Raw genomic sequence first — 23,912 nt, 5'->3', positions numbered from 1 at the left:
GTTACTAAACATGCAGTATGAACATAGCAAAGGAACATCTTTTCAAAATTATTGCCTATAAGAAACTATATATAAATTTGCTTCCTTTCAAATGTCAAAGTAGCTTGTATTCTCCATTATTTATAGACAGAAGTGGATTATGCAATAAGCAAGGTGAGCTCGGGCTTACTTGTGCTTACTTACCAATCTGTAGTGAACAATTTCACATGGGTTTCACTTTAGCTTCAGATTAGTAAGCACAAGTAAGCCCGTGCATACTTTGCTTACTGGATCATCCACCCTTCTGTGGAGGAAGTGGTTCAGGACAGATGCCGACTTGAGGCCCCCTAGTTCAGCTTTAACACAGAAAAGTTGGCATATGTTAATAGCTGATTCTAGTGAAGAAGATACCTCAAATATGATCTACCAATTGACAGGATGAGTTTAATGCTCCAGGTTTTTAAGGCTCAAAGCTCAAGGGGTTAAAAGAGTACTATTTGAGGGAAAGCTTAACACCTGACACTTGATTGTTTGCCTGGACCTAATGGCCTAGGAAACAAAACAGGAAGACCTTAACATAAGCATATACAAGGAACAAGTGATTTTGATTTCTGACACAAAGCAAATGCATCCAATACCTGTAAAAGTAAAAGGTGCTTATTTAAGAAATGTAAAACCCCTTCTCGTTCATTCCGGGAAAATAAGGGATGGGGTTAACACAAATATAGGGGGATTTTCCTATCATAAACCAAGAGAAGTGTGTTTCTTTTCCCCTCACTGAGGAATTAATTCGGGCATAGGGCAATGGGATTCTTGGAAGCACTGATCCTGAGCGCAGTGTAATAGAAGAGTTCCATTTTTCCTTCTGTGAACTGCCAGTGTACATGACGGGGTGAGGGAGATGGGGGTGGGTGTAGGAATCAAAAGGAATATGAAGACACATGGATGGAAATGATAACAGTTTGACCTTAATTCAAGAAGAAATGTTTAAAATGGCTAACAGATGCCTCTCGTTAAAGTGTAGCACTCAGGGAGGAGTGAGCCAGAAGAAATTCTGGACAAAGGAAGAGGTTCTCATGTTTGGGATTTTGAACTAACAGCTCTTGTCCCAAGAAAAGAAAAATCACTTCAAAGGTGCCAAGGACAAGAGGAGTGGCTTGTAGCACTCCCTCATGCATATTTATTCCCATTTAAAAACTAACTAAAGACAGTCCACCACACAAACTTCTCTACTGTTTTATCCAAAGATATCAAAACCCTTTCTAAATGCTATCCTTGGGGTACCTCTTTGAGGTGGGTAGCATAATTCTAATTTTTATTCATAAGTGAGCTAAGGCACAAATAGAGCCTGAGTGACAAAAGTGGGCTGGAAAAAAGCCAATTATCAGATCCCTGGCTCTGTTCACTGCAACACACTTCCTCCATATTAAAGTATACAACACAAGAGACTCTTCTACAAGATGCTCTTAGAGGTGGCAGCACTAAGAACCAAACAATATTATTCATGAGTCTGGGAAGACAGCACACTCTTTAATGGTCCTCTGATGGAGTCCTGGAAGAAGCTCTTCACTTAAGAGCACTAGTATGTGCAGCCCTTTTGAATAAGGATACCAAGTCCCCCATGGTGACAGGACAAAGGCTGAAGATACAGCCTTCTTATTCTCCCCCATTATTCGGACAAGAACAGTGGCAATCTTAACAAATCATACAATTCAAGGAACTAAGACTGGTGCTGTAAAATTCCAGGTCCTATATTTGGTAACAATTTTGCTTTTTTTGATCAGTCAGATACATTTCCACATTCTTGGTCCCAGACAATTCTCTTTTATCATAACCAAATTATCTGTATAAAATGTAAGTGGTATTAACACCAGGATCTGAAGGAAATGATGCATCTGGTCAGCGCACACTGATTCTATGTATTTTGAGAAATACTTCAGTACACAAGAGAAGCGTGCAATGTTAATGAGATGATGCGAACAATTGTGGTGGCTTGTCTAATGGAGAATCCAGTGTCTTTTCAGGAAACTGAAGATACTCAAAAGTTGCTCCCCAATTCTATTAACAACTTTCTAAAAATGAACATTTCCATTTGATACAAATATACAAATTTAAAATAACTGTGTAGTTCCAAGTGGCCTACCATTTTTAGACTGCTTATGTGCCAGAAAATATACAGTCAATAAAAAAATACCAGAGAGGCGGGGACAAAAGACTCTCTGGATCTGTACAGCAAAAACGAATATCACTTCAATAGGTAGCGAGTCGTGGAGAAAGTGGCATTCTTGGAAACCAGCAGCACTGAAGGATGGTAGGTCACAAATCTGGTGATGGGGGATAAGGTGTATAGTAAGGCCCGTTTTCCTGTGGAAGGGAAAAAAAAAAAAAAGAACATTAAGTAATAAGACCAATTTAACCGGGAATGTGAACGAGCAATTCATAGTCAATGCGATAGTGTATGTAAAATTTCTAGCCCATGCCTGGCAGCGAGCAGGCCCTCAGCCATTACAGCAGTTGCACTGGGGCCAGTCAGAGTTGGTGCTAATGTAGGCAGGGGCAATAAGGATGGTAATATTTTGAAATTACAATACCACTTACAGAAATATTCTAGATGCCAGGCACCTTAAAGGCACTTTTCTTTCATTATCCTTTTAAATCCTCACGTAATGCCATGAGGTGGGTGTCAACCTCATTTTACAGATGAAGAAACTAAAGATCCCAGACTGCATAATTCACCTGAGGTCACCTAGCTACTAACCAACAGGGCCTGAATTTGAATCCAAGTTTATTAGAATCTAACACCAGGTTCTTTTTTGTTAGACCATATGGTCTTACCGTGTGCTAAGTCTTAATATAGAATTATGAAACAACACCAAGTATCTGAGGAATTTAATAACTATAACTGTTTTTGCAAAAAGGACTCTCCTATGAGATGCCTGAGTGGCAAGCATTGTATCAATTATCGTTCTCAGGGCACTTCATTCCAGATCAAGATGGAGAATTAAATGCCAGAACATTAATGTCAAGTAGAGAAGGCAACAACTCAGTATAAGGGGAAATTTTGGGCCCTCATTTTGGCTAATTTTATCTTAACAAAAACCAAGACAGTTAACTTTATGGTAGAAGGTTCCTGGATTAGATTTAAGAGACCTAAGACTGGTTTCTCATTTTTAAGGAAGGTACTTCTTTGACAAAGAACTTGTTTTACAGTAAACCATAAACAGAAAATGTTTAGCATTAACACGAGACAATAGTTAGGAATGGGAAATGAGAAGTATGATGAAAATGGCATTGCTTTATGGTATACTTACAGTTCTCAGGGAGCATTAAGCCTTAAGCTATTGGGTCTTGAACACAGTAGGCAGTTAAACACTATTTGAGTCACTAAGTGAATCGGGAGCTACGCCCCTCTTCAGAGCAAGTGCCCTGGAGCAGGAACTGAGAGTGGGCCATAACCGGGAAAACAAAAGAACACCTCAGAAAACCTACTTAAATCTGATCAGTATCAAAGTGATGTTTTTTAAAACTCAGGTAGAGAAAAATCCTCCAACTGGCTACATTTCTGAAAACTTGAAAAAAATTAATGAAAGCAATTCTCGTCTGTAGAATTCCCAATCAAGATCTGTTTCACCAACCAATCCTGCATCCTCAATACGCAGGAGGTTAAGCTTAGGGCAACATGCCCCGAAGAGAGAAATCTCTTGTGAAGCACATTTGAAAAGAAGCAATTCACTATCATCTTTAAGATTTCTCTACTCCACCAACATCTTTTTTGAGGCTTCTTACATCTACATTAAACTGTGTTAAACTAAGAAGGGCAAGTCTAATACTTAATGCTTTGAAACAGAGTTTCTAACATTAATCACGCACTGTGCAAGAAACTGCTGAACACTGAAATATTTTCTCTATTTCTGGAAACAATCATAGAAATCTGATGAACTGTTACCAGGCAAAACTGTCTACTCTCTCTTTTGACTATATTTATAAGAACGTTGACTAGCTCTGTTTCTGGAATGGTTCCAGCATCATTTTTACCTAGACAGATGAAAATTACCTTCAAAGGACCTTTATAATTCTATAAAATTTCTGTTACTACTCTAAGTCACATAAGTCCAGAAAAATAGAAGCCCACCAAAACTTGCTACCAACCAACACCACTCCATTCCTTCATCAAAAAAAGAATCTAGGTGCAAGGCACAAATGAACGTGAAAATAAAATTAATCAACTCCATATTCATTTTCTTTCTCCAATCGAATTTTTAATTCTTCTTATACCTGTTGTCATCCAGTTAATTCCAACTCAGTGACCACAGAGGACAGAGTGGGACTGCCCCATAAATTCTCCAAGGCTGAAATCTTTATGGAAGCAGACTGCCACATCTTTCTCCCATGGAGCGGGTGGGTTCAAACAGCAGGCCTTTTTGTTAGCAGCCAAGCTCTTAACCACTGTGCCACCAGGGGTCCTTTATTCTTCTTAGCAAAGGAAACTGTTTCCTTGCAAGGTAATACCAATTGCCTATCGGTATCTCTGCCTCAATGCCCCAGGGGGCATCTCAAATCTAAAGTGTTACAAACTAAACGTAACACCTGTCTCTTCCCCCACACTCCTGGAGGCCTTTACTTCTAAATTGCCTCCTCGGAAAGGTGGAAACACCACCAAGTCTCCCAAAGCAGAAACTCTGGTAGTCACCTCAGGCTGCTTTTCTCCTTCATCCCTAATCACGACTCAATCACTAAATCCTGTGAATTTTACTTCCTAAACCGCCTATTTCTACATATCTCCAAAATCTTCAAATCCTGGCCATTATTACTACCACTGCCCTCACTCTAGGGCTCTCCTCTGACTGGCCTTCAATAATAGCCTCTTCTTGTCTCCCTGCCTATAGTCTTATCCCTCTCCAGTCATTATCTAAGCTTTTATTATTGTCGACTTCCTAAATGGGAATCTAAGGACCATACTCCTTTGTGTAACACTCCCCGACAACTACAACGCCAGAGTTCTGCAGCATAGTATGTAAAACTACAGTGTCCAGTGATTTGCCCTCTTTCTGTCCCTTCCACATCTCCTCCTGACACTTCTTTTGTTTCCTCCCCATTTTTATTCCTCTTTGGCCTTTATATATAGATAAATATCCCAATTTTAGAAAACTCGGGTAGTATACAGGAGCCCTGGTGGTACAGTGGTTAAAGCACTCAGCTGCTAACCGAAAGGTCGGTGGTTCCAACCCACCAGCTGCTCCATGGAAGAAAGATGTACCAGTCTGTTTCCATACGATTTCAGCCTTGGAAACCCAATGGGGCAGTTCTGCTCTGTCCTATAGGGTTGCTATTAGTTGTAATCCACTCAACGGCAGCGGGTTTTTTGTTTTGTTTTGTTTAGTATAGGTATAAAGAGGTGATCCAATGAACCAAGTGTTAGATTACAGGTTATTTAATGTGACTAATCACATTATCAATTAGTTTTATATTTGACATACAAAAACACAATAGAAAGCTAAAAGAAACATACAAAGAAAACAAAACAATTAACCCAAGCTTGACTGTGATAACGTTATAGTTGATATTTAATGAAAATCTGCTGTATAGACTCTTAAGCATATAGAAAACATGCTAGCTTAAAACAGTCCGCTGGGTTTTCTAATCAACACAAATTGGGTATTATTATCCCAGAAGGTAAATTATAAATCCAAACACTAGCTTTGAATTGTCATTCAATATTTTTACTATCAAAATGCCTTTTACTGCCTTTCACATTTCCTGCTATTAATTATTTAAGTATTAAAAAAGGTGATGTATAGTTCAAAGGAATAACAGTAAGGTCATTTTTTACTCCAGTAAATACAAACTTATGTCCCCCCCCCAATATATTCAATAATCTTTGTATCTTTGATCCAGCTGCTCCAATTATTAAGTCTCCGTGCAACAGCCAAATGTGAACTTTTATCAGCCATTAGAACACATTACTTTTCACACACAGGGGAACAGAAATCATAGCTGAAGTTAGAGAAACGCTGGAGAGAAAATGTGTTGCGGGATTTAAATTTTACTGCATACATGTTGCACAATAATTAAAAAAAAAAATTTTTTTTTTTTTTTAGGGAGGAATAATTCATTTCGAACTTAATATAACCATCAAATACATTCCCTCACTCATGCATACGGATATTTAATCAGCATCAGTTGTATGACTAGCCTGATGAGCTTTTGGCCAAACACGTTACTTACTTTTTTAAAAAAATTACTAAGGTGATACTGTGAGTATACACAATGGGACAGAACTCTGATGAAATTCAAAAGTAGCTCGTTGATTAGTGTTTAAGTAACATCATAAATGCATCTTTAAGTAATACCAATACTAATATTAGTTGATGCTCTCAAAAACATTCTACTAACTTTTAAGAAAAAAGAAACATTTAGACTAAGATAAGTTACCCGATTTATAATTAATGCCGAAAGTGGGCAACAATAAATTCTTCTGGCTCTACTTATGGAGATGAAAAGTAATCAATCTTGAGGAAATTAGGCAGAAGGATCTGTCCCAAAGGTGGTAGAAAACCAACATTATAACCAAAGACTGGCTTTAAACCCACAGCCAAAAAAATCTTCCACTGAAAAAGTATGTTTTAGCTAAAAGTCCTCTCCTGGGGCAAAGCTTTTTCCTATAGTTACTGTAGGAAAAGAATGTTACAATGATACTATCAAGTATACTAGAACACACTTATTTACATTAACAGAATCTTGTAACGAAAGGCCGCTGTGCTCATAAGCCCTACTCCACAGAATAGTTGTGGCGCTACCCCAGGTGAGGGAGAACTCCCAGTACTTCTTACCCTGGCATCGTATTCAAGGACGAAAGGAGGAAAGTCGATCTGTTCTGGAGAGATGGCAGAAAACAGCTGGTGGAGGCTGTCCACATGGTGGATTTTGTCCTTCAGTCCTGAGACAGAAAAGGTGGTGAAAAACCATGTTGACACCTGATTAATAGAAGAGGAAAAAAGAGTTTAAGCCAGTGGCCAGAACTAGAAATAAAAACACACTTTTGAATAATTATAATAGACAAAAACTGTATTTCAAAACTGAAATTGATGCCAGGAGAATCTTGCAATAGCCATTGTTTTCAAAACTGTAGTAGTTGTAATCCATTAGTGAGTTGTAGGATCAATTTTGTGGATCCTGAACAACATTTGAAAAAAAAACAAAGAAAAGAAACAACCTAGAATAACAATTACTAGGGAATATAGTAAGGGTGAGTTTTGCTTTATGAAGCTTTTGTTTCTGATGTGTGTATATATGCTCCTATGTGTGTACTATGCCATGAGCACTATCTTAATTTTTTTTTTTTCATTTTAATTCTATATAAAACTAAACTCACTTGCCGTGGAGTCAATTTTGACACATGGTAACCCTTTGTGTTTCAGAATAGAACTGCTCAATGGGGTTTTCTTGGCTGTAATCATGATGGAAGCAAATCACCAGGCCTTCCGTGGTGTTGCTGAGTGGGTTTGAACCGCCAACCTTTAGGTTACTAGCCGAGTGCAAACTTTGCGCTACCCAGGTACCTCAGTTCTATATAGCTTAGTGTTTAATTTTCAATTGTTTATAAGTCATAAATACACATTAATTTAGGAAAACTTGAATTACTCAAAAAAGATCTACTTTTTAAAAAAAACAAAGAAAATTAAAAATTTGAAAAAAAGCTCCTGTGATATTTTATGAATGCTAGAGATTCTTTAAAAAAAAACCCAGCGCCATTAGAGATTCTTTTCACCCAATTATTTACATATGCAAAGCCGAGAACACAAGATCATAAAATAACATAAATAGGAAAAGACTGCTCATACGTGTACACTTAAGTAATTGCTAGAGCCAGAATCAACAACGGGTTTAAATTCTACTAGTCTGCACTCTACTAGTGAGCTTCAAAGAAGAAAAGGAATAGTGGTTTATACAAGCAGTCAATTTATTATCACTTTGGGTGCAATGGTCTGGAAAAGACCTGAGGGGTACAAAAATCAGAACAGTATGATTTGATTGTTTTATTACCCAATGATGTCATCTCATTATTTTACAGTTACAAACACTCCATTTACAGTTTTTAATTTACTATAAAATAATAGTGAAGATTTTATTATACACTGATCTTATTCTCTCCATAAACCTACCCATTGTCGTCAAGTCAATTCTGACTCATAGTGACCGTATGTGACGGAGTAGAGCTATCCCACAGGGCTTCCAAGGCTGTAATCTTTATGAAAGCAGACTGCCAAATCTTTCTCTTGGAGCGGCTAGTGGGTTTGAACTGCTGATCTTTCAGCTAGCAGCTGAGCACTCAACCACTGTGCCACCAGGGCTTCTTTTATTCTAATATGCCATCATTTTCCCCATCTCAAAAAATTATGAGGTAATATAATGAATTTCACTTGGTACGTCTTGTCTCCTTCAGCTTCTGCCCAAATACAACATTTGCACTGACTCCTACCAATTCCAATGGTGTGATGGCCAAGGGTGTTTATCCATTCTTAACACATGGAGGATAGATATTTATTGCCTCTTTAGTGTAGGAGCCCTGGTGGTGCAGTGGTTAAGCACTCAGCTGCTAACCCAAAGGTTGGTGGTTCAAATCCAGAACCCACCAGCTGCTCTGCGGGAGGAAGATGTGGCAGCCTTCTTCCGCAAAGATTTATAGCTTTGAAAACTCTATAGGACAGTTCTTCCCTGCCTTATAGGGTCGCTATGAGTCAAAATTGGCTCCACGGCATTGTTTTTTTTTTTTCCTGCTGTTTCGTGGAAGGAGCCCTGGTGGCGCAGTGGTTAAGTGCTTGGCTGCTAACCAAAAGGTTGGCGGTTTGAACCCAGCAGCTGCTCCAGGGGAGAAAGATGTGGCAGTCTGCTTCTGTAAAGATTACAGCCTTGGAAAACCTATGGGGCAGTTCTACGGTGTCCCATTGAGTCACTATGAGTTGGAACTGACTTGACAGCAATGGGTGTTTTGCTCTTTTGACAAATGCACACACTCAGGTAACCAAACCTCCTGTCAAGCTACAGCACATTTTCATCATCTCAGAAAGCTCCCTACTGCCCCGCTTCCCAGTAAGTTAAGTTTCAAAGAAGCCAAGGTGAAGTGCTTCAAGGAAGAAGTGACCCACTGTGTCTAAGGCTATAGGGAAAACAGGTGAGATAAAGACAGAAAACTATCTGCTGGGTGTTGTAACAAAGAAATTATTGGTGATTTTGGTGTGAGTAGTTTCAGCAGCACGGTGGGATTAGGACCAGATTAGAGTAGGTTAAAATCCACGAGAAACTGGAGGTGGTAAAAACAGAACAGAGGTTACACTAAAAATTTGGTTCTAAGGTGGGGAGAGAGAAACATAGGCTTTAGTGTGTTTAGAAGCTGGTGGGGTAGATCTAGCAAAGTGGGAGAAGAAACAGAGGATAAGTGCTGAAGAGAGGCTCCTGAGGAAATGAAAACACAGCGTGTAGTTAAAAGTGTAGGCTCTGAGGGGGTTAGAAGCTGGTGAAATGGACACGAAAAGAGAGAGTGGAGGGAGAAAGCCGGCTGTCTCATTAGGGGGAGAGTAATTGGGAGTGTGTAGCAAGGTGTATATGGGTTTTTGTGTGAGAGACTGACTTGATTCGTAAACTTTCACTTAAAGCACAATAAAAATTATTAAAAAAAAAAAAAGTGTAGGCTCTGGGATTAAATTGCCTAGATTCAAATCAAGGTTTTGCTACTTACTAGTTGGTTATCTTGGGAAAGTTACTTAAGGTCTCTAAGCATCGGTTTCCTTAGCTACAAAATAGGAATACTATGACTATAACATCTCGGACGAGGTACAGCCAGAACGCTCCTTGGGAGCAAGGATGGCGAGACTTCATCTCATGTACTTTGGGCATGTTATCAGGAGGGAACAGTCCCTAGAGAAGGATTATCATGCTTGGTAAAGGAGAGGGTCAGTGAAAAAGAAGACGACCCTCAAAGAGATGGATTGACACAGTGGCTGCAATAATGGGCTCAAGTATAACAATTGCGAGGATGGCACAGGGCCTGGCAGAGTTTCGTTTTGTTGTACGTAGGGGTTGCTATGAGTTGGAACTGACTCAACGGCACCTAACAACAACAACTCTATCTACTTCATAGGTGTACTGTAAAGATTAAACAAGCTGATGCAGGGGAAGAACTTGGTACACTGCCTGCACACAGTGCTCAGAAAATGTGAACTACCATTATTACTATGAGACAAAAGCACAGGCAGAGGGACTGTCCTTTGTTTAAGAAGGAACACATTTTTGTGACAGAAAAAGGAGGCAAATGACAGGAATACATGGCAGGTAAGTTTGCAGGTAGGAGGGAGGATGACAAGAGCTTCCTGAATGATGGTTTCTATTTCTTGGAGGGAAGGAGGAGGCACAGCCATCTTCTAGAAGTGAGGAGGAGATGGTTAAAACAGGGGAATGAGGAAGTGGACAGCCACTCTGGAGCACCGATGACTGAAACATCAAAGGACCTCTAGGCAGCAGTGAAGGGCTGTTCTGTCTGCTGAGGATTCCAAATTTCACATAGCTGCATGCCTTCTTTGGCAGTGCTCAGCAAACCAGATACAGGAGTGGAGAAAGTAGAACAATGCATTGTCTAAAGATTAAATTTGGATGGACAGCTATGATGAAAGGGTAAGAGGTTACAAGGGATTTTAGGTGTTGACAAGAATGGCTGAAGTGACAGAGCTCAGGTTTTAGGCTGGATAGGAGAGAAAATAAAGACAAAAAGATGACATTTTCAGAAAAAGTAAAAGAATCAAGGGACTAGACTTCTTGATGAAGTCGAGGTATAGGATTAAATACTGGGTGTCATGGATTGAACTGTGTTCCCCAAAAATCTTTTGACTTGGCTAGGTCATGACTTCCAGTACTGTGTGATTATCCACTGTTTTGTCATCTGATGTGATTTTCCCACGTGTTGTAAATCCTATTTCTATGATGTTGATGAGATGGGATTAGCGGCAGTTATGTTGATGAGGCAGGACTCAATCTACAGGATTGGGTTGTATCTTGAGCCAAATTCTTCTGAGATATAAAAGGCAGAAGTGAGCAGAGAGACATGGGGACCTCATAACACCAAGAAACAAGAACCAGGAGAGCAGAGCATCCTTTGGACCCGGGTCCCTGTGCTGAGAAGCTCCTGGGACCAGGAAAGATTGATGACAAGGACCTCCCTTCAGAGCAAACATAGAAAGTCTTCTCCTGGAGCTGGCACCCTAAATTCAGACTTCCAGCCTATCAGACTGTGAGAGAACAAACTTGTTTGTTAAAGCTTCCACCTGTGGTATTTTTGGTATAGCAGCACCAGACAGCCAAGACACTGAGGATATAATTGTGAGAAAGATAGCTACCTTCTAGCCCTTACAGATCTCACAGGCTAATATATCAGGCACAGACATTAAACAAGCAATTCCAATTAAAAACTGTTATGATAGAAGAATGCAGAATCTTACGGGACACATCAGAGGAACATCTACTAGCTGTAGGACTGGTCAAGGAAAGTTTTCTATAGAAAATAACTGTTGAGCTGAGATCGAAGGACAAGCAGGAGTTGACCATGAGCAGGGGAGAGAAAATGTGTTCCGTAGGAACAGCATGAGCTGTTGAGGCCAGGTAAAGAGCATGAAGAGGCAAAGACTGAGAGGCTACTGGCTTATAAGGGTTGTCCCCACAGATGCTGGAGTCCCATAGGCCCAAAACTGCAGCCACAGTGATGATAACAACAATTAAGATGTTCAAATATATCTTAATATTCTGGCATGAGGTGCACTTAAATTCTAGATTTAGCCAAAAGAGAAAAATGACGTACCTTTGAACGAAATGTCGGATGAACAAAATATACAGCTTTCAGATTCCTTTTGTACCTGATTCAAAAACAAACCAAAAAAAAAAAAAGGGTCAGTGTAAGTCATAGCTAAAACCAGTCACCATTATGGACAAGACAATTTACTCTTTGCTTGAGTACATAAATGCATTCACACAGGAAAAAAAATTTTTTACACAGCTCTATTTTAGATATTAAGTTTTAGGTGAAATGTTAAAAACAACTGAGAGAACATTTCATTATTTAAAGTATCTGTTTTATAGGTGACATTAAGCATTTCTGTCAACTGGGATGGAGCCACTTACAGGTGGACAAAATTAAATTCAAATTTAATAAACATTTATTGTGCGCCACTTTTTTTCATGAGGCACTAGAATCTATGGGATCATATATACGAATTAGACAGTACAATAATTAAAATTATAGTAAAAATCAGAAACTAAGAGTTCCAATGTTCACAAATAATAATAGCAACAAGCACTTAGGACAGTACTAAGGCTTTATACTCAATTCTCATAACAACTCTATGAGGCAAGCACTATTATTGCCTTCATTTTAACCTGCCCAAAGTCACCCTGTCAGCAAGTGGTAGAGTCAGGAATTGAACTCAGGCATATGGCTCCAAAATTCATGCTCTTATTCACTACTCCATTTAGCCTCTCCAGGTAGAACATAAATAAGAGGGTGTTGCTGCTGTGTGCAGTAAAGATAATTCCAACTCATGGTGACCCTATAGGACAGAGTAGGACTTCCCCCATAGGGTTTACTATGTTGTAAATCTTTATGGAGACAGATTGCCAGGACTTTTCTCTCAAGAAGCCTCTGTGGGTTAGAACTGCCCACCTTTTGGTTAGCAGTTGAGTACTTAACCAGGATAAACCAAAAATCCAAACTCACTGCACTGGGTCAAATTCTGACTCATAGCGACCTATAAGACAGAGAACTGTCACAGGGTTTCCAAAGCTATAAATCTTTACAGAAGTACGCTGCCACACCTTCCTCCCCCAGAGCTGCTGGTGGGTTCAAACCCCTGACCTTTACGTTAGCAGCCCAGCACTTAACTATTGTGCTACCAGGGCTCCTCTTGCCCAGGATAAAAACCTGTTGTCGTCAATTCTGGCTCATAGCGAAGCTATAGGACAGAGTAGAACTGTGCCCCAGGGTTTCCAAGGAGCCACTGGTAGATCTGAACTGCTGACCTTTTGGCCGGCAGCCATGGCTCTTAATTACTATGCCTCCAGGGCTGCCTTAGTCAGGATTAAAAAAAAAAAAAACCAAACCCATTGCCGTTGAATTGATTCCAACTCATAGAGACCCTATAGGACAAGGTAGAACTGCCCCGTAGAGTTTCCAAGGAGCACTTGGTGGATTCGAACTGCTGACCTTTTGGTTAGCAGCCATAGCTCTTAACCACCAGAGCTCCCTTAGCCAGGATAGGCAGCATTTATTTAGCTAATGATGGGCCTGGAATTTTTTCAACAGACTAGTAGCCAGCATTGGTTCACGTAAGGTTAACTGAAGAGCACTTCACATGAGTAGTACAAACCCCTCATTTCACAGATGAGGACTGTTCCGAGTGAAAGAGCTGGTTACCAAGAGAGACAGAACTACAGTAGAGTGAAGCTTTCTTACACATATACAACCCACATTCAGAGAACTAAAAAGGTGGCTATTAGGTAATGAAAACTTAAGTATACCTAGATGAGATTTAATGGGAAGAGTAAGATAGCTGGAAATTTAAGGTAATTTGCCTTCTTCGTACCTTAACTGTAAAATAGATTTTTCAATGCAATTCTTTAAGGCACTCTGATGCTACAAATAACAAAACAGCTATGAGGAGGCCAGACTGGTATTTTTATTTAGAAAATAAATTATGAGAATGAATGTAAAGCATTACATTTATCTTTGCTGTAGTGAGGTGTCATTTATTTTCCAGTTAAAATCTCCATTATCACGTCAAAGGAAATATGCTTCAATGAAAACAATTTGCAGGTTCCAAGTCTGCAGCCTGGATTCAAGTCCAAATTGTTTATTTACTGTTGTGTGACTTTGGGCAACACATTTAATCCATCAGCGTGTTGATATTCTATTTTTTAAATCTAGGGCAACACATTTAATCCATTAGCGTGTTGATATTCTATTTTTTAAATCTAGATAATCTCTCTCCTAAAAAACTGACAGGGTCACTGAGATTAAATATTATAAATGTATTTTGACAAATGTAACAATCATATAAGTAGAAAGTACCATTTTTATTTTATACACAAATATTTGTAATGTCCCTAAACCTTTCCCAAGGTGTTTAAAAGGAGGAAAAAAGGGTACGTTGACTTTGCTTTAATGTAAAATAAGTTTGGGTTAAGGAGGGCCTATTATTAAAATATCTATGCATAATAAACATCTTTGTTACACGAAATATGCTTTTATAGACTGCACAATGTTTGCTACTGCTCAATATTAGAAAAGAAAGAGCCTATTCCCCCCCTTCATAATTTGTAAAAATAACTAACTTGATATCAACAACATCGTAGAGTTTCTTCAGGAAATCAGAGTCTAGGTGATTGTATTCACTGGTCAGTGTGTGAAAATATACTAATACATATTCCTTCACAGCAATGTGATCCATTACATGGATAAAATACAGGAGTGCCTAAAAGAAAATGGAGAAGGAAAGGTAAAGATCATTTGCCTGAGGAAAAACCCAGAAGGTTAATCTACAGTCTACACCCCCATTACTGCAGATGACATCTCGGACTAATGAATACCAGCTCTCTTTAAAAAGAGAATCATCCCAGTGCTTACTAATTCTCATAACTGCCACAGTACAATCCCTGTGGTCTTTTCTAAGCACTAGAGGGGATCAATCACTATCCTCTGAAACAAATCTTCATATACTCGAAAGAGTTCTTGAGTCAACTATCAGATTCCTCCTCTCTAGGATAATGGTATCAATACCGTTAAAAGTAGAATTTCTAGATTTTTAATCATTCTTGAAGTTTCTATCTGAATTCAGTCAAAGTCTCTGCAGTCTCAGACACAGTCTCATGGCTCTCATGAAATGGAGAATTACTATAAAAAGGACAACGAATGCTGTCTCACATGGCTCACTTTGAGGGCTTATTTTCTTAGCATCTTTAACGCTGATCTGAGTGAGGAAATTGAGAACAGGTTTAGTTTGCTGAGGGCAGTAGGCTGGGCAGCATTTCTAGAGCTCTGAAAGACTGAAATTTAATGTGACCCAGATCAGTTAGAGAAATATTCTATTACAAGAGGGTTGAAATCTAAGAGAACCACTGAAAACAAAGCAGAAATACAACAGAGGTAGGGCCAGTATGACCCAGTAATTTAGCTATAAACAAAGAGGAAGCTAAGTGGTAAAAACTGAAGGATTACTATAATACAGGCCATTTTCCAATTCCTCCTCAGGTGAGTCCATGGCATTAACATGACTGAATTAGCATGGATTAGGATCCAAATGCTATGGGAACAGGCAGAGGAGGGGATTAAGAAAACACATTATCTTTCCAGTTGTTAACTACTTTGGACCTTACAATATACCTCATTATTTTATATGAAATAATATGGCATGAATATCCAGAACACCATGCAAGTGCACATCAAAATTAAATGCAGAGATTTATGTGTTTATTGGTATCAACCATATTACTGATGATGAGAATGAATGTCACATTGATTATTAAGAACACAAAACAAACTACCGCAAATAGAAACTCATCTAATTTGCATCTGTTGGGTTCTCCCTCTGTGTATACGTGTACTTTTATTCTTATTTCTGTTCTTGCCAGATTCCCTCTTGGTCCTCTTCCTATCCATTCCCCACCCCCGCCTCAGGGCAACTTAGATACCCTTTTTGGTTTTAAATTCTCCATCGTTAACTGGGTTCTGGGTTTTATCGTTAACTTACAATTTTTTTCATTATAAAAAAGTATTAGTCACATAATAGAAATATTTGGAAAACAAATTCTCCCCAAAACCATGAAATACATTTTGGGATATTTACTTCATGTTTTTACCTTTGCGGAATTTCTTAAACAATTAAGGTTGCTGTATATACAATTTAATGTATCACTGCTACCCTTATTGATATTATCTCATTAACACTTTTCTACAGTACTTGCCTCTATAACCATAATTTTTACGGGCCACAGAACATTCCACTTGTGGATGGACCATAATTACCTATTAGGAATTTAAGTTATAATTTTTTTTTTTTACTATAAATAGCCCTGTGAACAACATGACAGGCTGAATGCTTTCATAAATTTTTTACCCGAGCATCAGTGACCCAGGGTCTGAGGGCTAGAAGCAATCATCTGTGTTTGTATAACTGTGTTTTATCTTAAAATTGTGTGAATCTTTAATATTTAAGATCATAATATTTGAATATGGTTTAGAATGACTTATCAGTTGAAGTAATTCTCCTTTGCAGTTCTAGGGAAGTAATGTTCTAGAAAGGTCTATATATTTACCTTGTCGATTCAAGTGTCCCTTGCATGAGTATTCATATTAGTGCAGTTTCAAGTTTCAGTGCCTGTATCTTGGGTTAGCTAGATCTCTGGCTTCTTTTTTTGGATAGATGCTCAACAGTTTTTATATATATATATATATTTTTTTTTTTTTTTTGAGGAAGGCAGAATTTGATTGGCAACACAATCATAATACAGAACAATTTCAATCAAAAGCTTGTCAGTTACACAATAATCACATTACGACATTGCAGTATTCTTGTTTCTCCTACAGAGCAAAATCAGACGCTTAACTTACTGAAATGATACACACTGGCTCAGCCAGCCTGGGCTGCTACTCTGCCAGACACACAAGTCTGTCTCATCGCATATTCTGAGCCCTCATTCCAAACTCATACCCTACTTATTTTTAAATCAACATTATTTGTGAAACAGAGCCTTTTTAGGGCTTACCTTGTCCATATCTATTAATGTTACAGGAATGTTTCTTCCAACTACCACCATCACTGTGCGACCACAGTTATCAACACCTATAAACAGGAAATGTAATCAGCACCCAGAATCTTTATTTCAAGAATATTTGTCCTGGGCTCTGAACTTATAAAAATATTCTACACAAATTTAAAAGACTGAAACCCAAGAAGTGTAAGTTTATCAGATTTCATCTTCAGATTTTTTTTCTGCATGAGAAACTTTTTTTTTTTAAACCTCATGGGGTTTTGATCAGTGCCCTTACTTTTAAGATAAGATCTCTTAGAAGGTTTTCAAATCAAGGATAGCCAAAGGTAAGGTTGCAGCAAAAGTCTTTTAATAAGCAGCTTTTTGCTTAAGTTCACTGCAACTTGCAATAACATTAGTGATCAAAAACAAAAACAACAAACAAAAACCTCAACAAATCTAAATGACACTGAAATCTGAACATTAACAAGCACTGTCTGAAAAAGAAATATAATTTAAGGGGAAGAATAGGAAGCTGGGAACTTTCAACGTCTACATTACATATGCATATTAAGGCTTGAATTTTGTATAGCAAGGAAACAGTACTTTTAAAAGCAGAAAAGCTTTTTTTTTTTTTAAAGATAAGGAAAAGGATACTACATAGAGGCTACGTATTTAAAGTTTTACAGGTTGAGATGTTGATTTTTAACATTTTGATGATGGGCAAAACCTACCTGCATTAGTACAAAAACATCTTATTTGTATATATAGACTGGAAGAAATCAGAGAAAAGTGAAGTCTCAAGTAGCATGCGGGGTAAGGTCCTTAATGAGTACAAGATAAGTTACCGCACCCTTAAGCTCACCTGTTTGGTATAAGGCTTTTAGAGAAGCAATATCAGATAGATCCTCAGATCTTGCTTGACATAACCAGCGATTATAACTAGAGAAATAAGGGATATATAGTTATTATAATAAACCCTTATAAATTAAATTTACAAATGGGATCTGTTTTTAATACCTTTCCCTGAACCTAAGCAAAATGATGTTTCCTGCTCACGAGGAAGGAGCAAGAGGCTATTATACTACCAGCCTACCATATGTTAAAAAATGTTGGCGATGAAATAATATGAGTATTGAGAAAGGAAGTGTTTCGTGGTGCATGATTTAAAAAAATCCTCTATGATCAAATGAAGGCTACAATGACAAATAGCTAAGATACCCAATATTCACACTAACATTTATTTTAAACACTATTATTTCTCTTTACTAAAAAATGCAAATAAACTAAAGAAATGCTAAGTCTCTAAAACAAACGTTCACTCATTCAATAAAAATTTATTGAGTGCTTACTATATGACAGGTATTGAGAATACTGTAGTGAATATATATGCGGTCACAAAGTAGCCATTAATTTTATCTGGGAAGCTGAGGCATATTTAATGGTTAGTCAAACTAGCTGTACTGAATATCCCATATGAGGTCACATGACTGCAGTTTGGCTTTGACTAAGAGGATGTTAAAAGCTTGAAGAGATACTAAAGATCTCAAAGACAGGAAATGACTTGTAAGAGAGAACTCAGCCAGTTAATGGTAACGGTTGACTTTGAAGTTGTACTGAGGTCTCCAGATTTCTTGAAAGGTCAGTACTTTCTCTACTATATCATACTGCTTTCTTAAAATTCAAAGTATCACACATTATAAAAGCTTTCACAATGTCTAAATACATAAAAAGCAACTGTTACGTACCTAGGTCATAGAGGGCAACATCCCTTACCAAAAAATACTAAAGTAGGAGAGGAGAGACTTGGGTTCTAACCCTATCATTTTGTGTGTGACCAGAGAAAAGTTGTTTCAGCTCCATGGATCTCAGTTTCTTCATCTGCAAAATGGTGTTTGTGTAGGACACCTTTCAGCTATAAAGTGCAGCTACATAATTAATGGTATTCAATGGAAAGACTGTCACAGATGGGTTGTAATCAACAAGTGATAGGCCTGCCAGTTTCATAAAACTTTTTATTGCTCGTGAAAACAAACACTTGGTATCACATTAGTTCTACAAGTTGTCTTCTTAAATTTGGTAACCTGCCCACTAATGCAAATTGAAAAAAACCAAAGACAATAGTTTTTAATTTTGGTTTAAAATATAATTCAAAAGTCAAGAAAAGATCTCTGCTTATTGTAGTTCTCCCTACTTCATATACACAATCCCGTATGTTCACATGGAGTCATTTCCTAGTTAATCCTTAACTGTACTGTCTTCTAATTGTTTTATGATTTGGTCATCTCCCCAACAAGACTAAAGCTGAATAACTTATCTCAAGTATCTTATAAGTAGCACAGGTCCTAGCACAAAGCATCTAACAGGAATTCAGTAAATACTTGTTAATCTCCATTCTCTATTCATATATTCATTATTTTTCAAAGGTTTATTGCATAAATGCAATGCCTGGATAATAGTAGGGACTCAAATCTTCATTGAATGAACTAATCAACATAAATGAATATTACACAAATGTATTTTGGGGGCCCAAGATGAAAAACAAAAGGCCCCTGGCTTCAAAAGAGTTTAAAATTGAATATACGTGACATAGACAATTAACTTTGTAATATGACAGAAAGAGACAAGCAATCAAACAGAAGTCTAAGTATTCTATCGTCAAGTAAGTATGTTAGGAAGAGGGCTGAGAAAGGAGGGATGGAGGGATGGGGTGATGGCATAGACGCAAGTCTCAGACATGTAGAAACAAACGTTCCCTTCTTTTACCCTAAAGACTTCCACCATAGCATTATAAGGCTTTGCCCACTTACAGCAATGTCTGCTTTTATGTTATCAGACCACAAGACAGGGAATATGTCTTACTTGTCTATTTTCACGTAGTTCCTGACACTCAGTAACTATGTGTTGAATGAATTCTGAAAAAAAAATTTTTTAAACTAGAATGGAGGTACACAAAATAGAATTAATCATGGTTCAAAACACTCTCATCACTAGTACATGCATGGCCTGCTTAAAATAACTGGTTATCTAATTTGTTATTCTTAATGAAACAATAAAAAACCAAAGCCAAAACTAAAGCCATTTAAAGAAACAATAAAAAACCAAAACCACTGCAGTTGAGTTGATTTCTACTCATAGTGATCCTATAAGACAGGGTAGAACTGCCCTATAGGGTTTCCAAAGCAGTAATCTTTATGGAAGCAGACTGCCACACCTTTCTCCCATGGAACAGCTGGTGGGTTTAAAACACTGACCTTTTGGTTAGCAGCTGAGTGCTTTAGCCACTACGCCGAAGCACCCAAAAACCCATCACCCGAAACAAGCTAACACATCATAATAACCTACATCTAATAACATAATCATCCTCCCCCAATTCCAACCTTTACATTGCCTCTTCCTAGCCATCATCCAGAATCCCAGGCTCATCATTTTCTTTCTATCCTTTTTTTAACCAAAACACACCAAACCCAGTGCCACCGAGTCAAAAAAAGTTATTTTTTGGTTTTAATTATATAAAAAAAAATCATCATGGTGCATGTAATTTTCAAAGCTTTATTTTTTGATTTATATTGTTAAGATTAATCCATATTGTTGGGTGTCAATGTGTTCATTCATTTTGACTACTCTGTATAATGTATTCACAGCATATGAAAATTACATTTTATACAAATAACATGCACCTTCTATGTTTGTCAATGTTCCCTCCTCCGTGAGGTATTTTCATAAGTACTCTATGCTTTTTTTTTCATAGCAACATGTAAAAAAAATTGGCATAGCGGTGCTTACGAAAATCCCTCACGGAGGAGGGAACAGTTGGCAAACATAGAAAACGTGTCATTTGTGTAAAAATATGGTATAGTAAGAATCAGTTTAACATTTCTCTCCTCTGCAAAACTCTAAGCATCATGAGGGCAGGTGCTGTATCTGTCTTGCTTGTCAATCTACCACCAGTTTCTAGAACAATACTTGGTATCTTAGTAAGGTCTCCATAAATATTTAATAATGAATGAGATAAAGTTTTAGCTGTGACAAATGATATATGAGTGACAGTTGGATCTTAAGCCAATCAAGGCACATTAGTGGAAAGAAAAAAAAGCTACTATAAAATAATTTTAACCATGAGTTTTAAAAGCTGGATTTTTGAAAACAGGCATCTAGTTTGCTCCCTAATTGCTATACGTCAGCCAACTTCTATCTTAGAACACCCCCAAATCAGTGCGACAACTGGGCAGAAGATCTGAAAATACTGATGCGAGAATTAGACAACGTGTCTAAATTTTTCATGTGTTAAAAAGAATTACTTCAAAGAGATACCGATGTGGCAAGGAGTGTTGCACAGTGCTATGAAAGAAATGATATAACCCGACTGCCAATTCATGTGGACCTTTTGTTTTGTTATTGATGGAAGAATTGAAGGCTTCTAAAAAGATAACACTAAAGACTTACTACCCCAGAGATTAAAAAAAAAAAAAAAAAAAAGTATCATTTGCTCAACCTGAACAACTGACATAATCAATAGAAACCAAACTCAGTATGTGAATAAAAGTTTGATTTAGAAAGAGCTGTTGTGTGATGTCAAGTAGATTTTGCCTCATTGTGACCCTACTGGACAGAACAGAACTGCCCTATAGGGTTTCCTAGGCTGTAATCTTTATGGGAGCAGGTTGTCAGGTTTTTTCTCCCATATAGCGAATGGTGGGTTTTAACCGCCACCTTTTCTATTAGCAACCAAATGCTTAATCATTGCGCCACCATAGCTCTTCTTTGGAAAGAATAAGAGAAATTTAAAAAACTAAACCTGCAATCTCACACATTTAATGCATGGCACAGTATGCAAACAGATGACTTACACCTCAATTTTATCATACACTCCTCAACAAGCAGTCACCTATACTTGTGCTTTTTGGTCTGAGGACCCTCTTATGTTTTAACAAATTACTAAAAACCCTAAAGATCTTTTGCTTACATCAGTTGTATCTAACAATATTTACTGTAGAATATCAATAATTACTGTAGAAATTAAAACTGAGAAATTAAAAAATAGTTTATTAATCTAAAAACAATAAAAAACCTATTTTGTGAACCTAAATAACTTTTTTTTAAATGAAAAAAGCTCTGTTTAAGGGGAAGAGTTGCCCTCTTTTACATTTTTTGCAAATTCCTTTAATTTATGCTACATTTCCACATCAACTTCTGCATTTGCTCTATTGCAATATCACATGTCAACTAGCCTCTGGAAAACTCCACAGACCTTCACAGAACACTGTTAGGGAATTAGAGTGAAAAAGGCAAGTAAGTCTTTAAAATATTATGAAATAGTTTTTACCTCACAGATCCCTTGAAAGGGTTCTCTGGCCCATCCTTTGAAAACCGCTGTTATCACTTTGAAGTATTTTGCAATACAGCTATAAGACCTCATCTTCATTATCAGACACTGGGCAGATAAATGGAAAATCAAAAAATCTTTTGACTCAGATATGGCTTATTACTTGAAGGAACTGAGTGGCAGAGGTGCTAAGCCCTTTGTTTCCTGGTGCAGGCTTCAAATTGTGCTCTTCTCCATTTCTACAACTATGTGTTGACTGGATGTGCACAACAATCTGATGTTCAGAACATCTGTTGTTATGGATTGAACTGTGTCCCCCAAAAGTGTGTTATCAACTTGGCTAGGCCATGATTTCCAGTAAACTGTGGTTGTCCACCATTTTGTGATCTGATGTGATTATTCTATGTGTTGTAAATTCTAATCTCTGTCTGTGGTTAATGAGGCTAGATTAGGTTATGTTAAAGAGGATTATGTTAAAGAGGGTTAGGACTCAGGTCACAGCCCTGATCCAAAGTGATGGGAGTTTCCCTGGGGTGTGGCGTACATCACCTATTACCTTACAAGAGATAAAAGGAGAGAGAAGCAAGTCACCAAGAAAGAAGCTCTGGGAGTGGAGCATGTCCTTTGGACCCAGGGTTCCTGTGCTGTGAAGCTCCTAGACCAGGGGAAGATTGATGACAAGGATCTTTCCCCAGAACCAACAGAGAAAGAAAGCACTCCCCTAGAGCTGGCACCTTGAATTTGGACCTCTAGCCTCCTAAACTGTGAGAGAATAAACTTCTGTTTGTTAAAGCCATCCATTTGTAATATTTCTGTTAGAGCAGCACTAGATAACTAATACATTTGCCTCAATATGCCCCAATACCCTTGACATCTGAAGGTAGTGTGGCTCAATAATGAGTTTTCAGAAGATAGGAACTACCTTATTTATTTCTGTACACTTCAGTATCTAGAATATTACCTTATAAGGAGTAAGGGCCCAATGTTTCCTGAATTAAATGCAAACTGTCAAATGTGTAACAAATTTGAATCTCAAGATCAAGGCCCTCCACCAATACAAAGCACAATCCTTTACGTGCTGTGTTCATATGCCCTCCTTGAACCTACCCCTTGGATGGGGCTCCTTTCCAATGGGTATGGACTCAGTGAATATAGATACATTTTAATATCAGCTTGAGCTAGTCATTATTACGTGAAACAACCAGCTTCATTTGAAAAAAAAAAAAAAAAAGAGATACATCTAGCTCAGAGGCAAGCTTTAAAAATTCTAGATTATCTGTACTATTTATGGAGATGTGAGAAAGCTATGTTAAAGAGGATTAGGACTCAGGTCACAGCCCCAATTCAAAGTAATGGGAGTCTCCCTGGGGTGTGGCGTAGATCATCTACTATCTTACGAGAGATAAAAGGAGAGAGACGCAAGCCACCAAGAAAGCAGCTCCAGGAGTGGAGCGTGTCCTTTGGACCTGGGGTTCCTGTGCTGTGAAGCTCCTAGACCAGGGGAAGACTGATGACAAGGATCTTCCCCCAGAACCAACAGCGAAAGAGAGGCAACAGCCTGAAAACCTCTGTTGGCTCACATGGCTGCAGGGTCTGACAACCCCAAAATCTGCTGGTCAGGCTGCAGGCCAGAGAGAGGGAGGAGGGGAGCAAAGGAAAGGGAAGAGGTTGAGTTACTGATTTGAGAATTCTGGTGACAATGCTGTTCTTTGTATGTGAATACAAAAAATCTCTTGCTTTTCCCAAACTTCTCTAAAGTTGTTTCTGTAATTGAATTAAAGACAGCGGTGAGAGGGGAGAAATGCTGCAGTAGCCTTCAAAG

At 38.0% G+C, this 23,912-nt stretch overlaps 1 protein-coding gene across 3 annotated transcripts in view; it reads right to left on the bottom strand.

Moving 5' to 3' along the window:
• Positions 1-1,490: 1,490 nt before the first annotated feature.
• GDAP2 (ganglioside induced differentiation associated protein 2) overlaps positions 1,491-23,912 on the bottom strand; it is a 73,995-nt gene continuing 51,573 nt past the window's right edge. For 2 of the 3 annotated variants that reach the window (XM_003409617.4, XM_010589607.3), the window contains exons 9-14: positions 17,630-17,706; positions 16,780-16,856; positions 14,350-14,489; positions 11,825-11,879; positions 6,810-6,953; positions 1,491-2,343 (exon numbers count right to left, since the gene is read on the bottom strand). In XM_003409617.4, the coding sequence (XP_003409665.1) occupies positions 2,296-2,343; positions 6,810-6,953; positions 11,825-11,879; positions 14,350-14,489; positions 16,780-16,856; positions 17,630-17,706 (541 nt within the window). In that variant the 3' untranslated portion in view covers positions 1,491-2,295. The remainder of the gene's footprint in view (positions 2,344-6,809; positions 6,954-11,824; positions 11,880-14,349; positions 14,490-16,779; positions 16,857-17,629; positions 17,707-23,912) is intronic. The other variant, XM_010589609.3, reaches the window with a different exon arrangement.

The sequence above is a fragment of the Loxodonta africana genome, chromosome 3, assembly GCF_030014295.1.
Source record: "Loxodonta africana isolate mLoxAfr1 chromosome 3, mLoxAfr1.hap2, whole genome shotgun sequence".
Taxonomy (NCBI): Eukaryota; Metazoa; Chordata; class Mammalia; order Proboscidea; family Elephantidae; genus Loxodonta; species Loxodonta africana.
The sequence above is the reverse complement of the archived record's forward strand: the minus strand, read 5'-3'. Positions and strand labels throughout refer to the sequence as shown.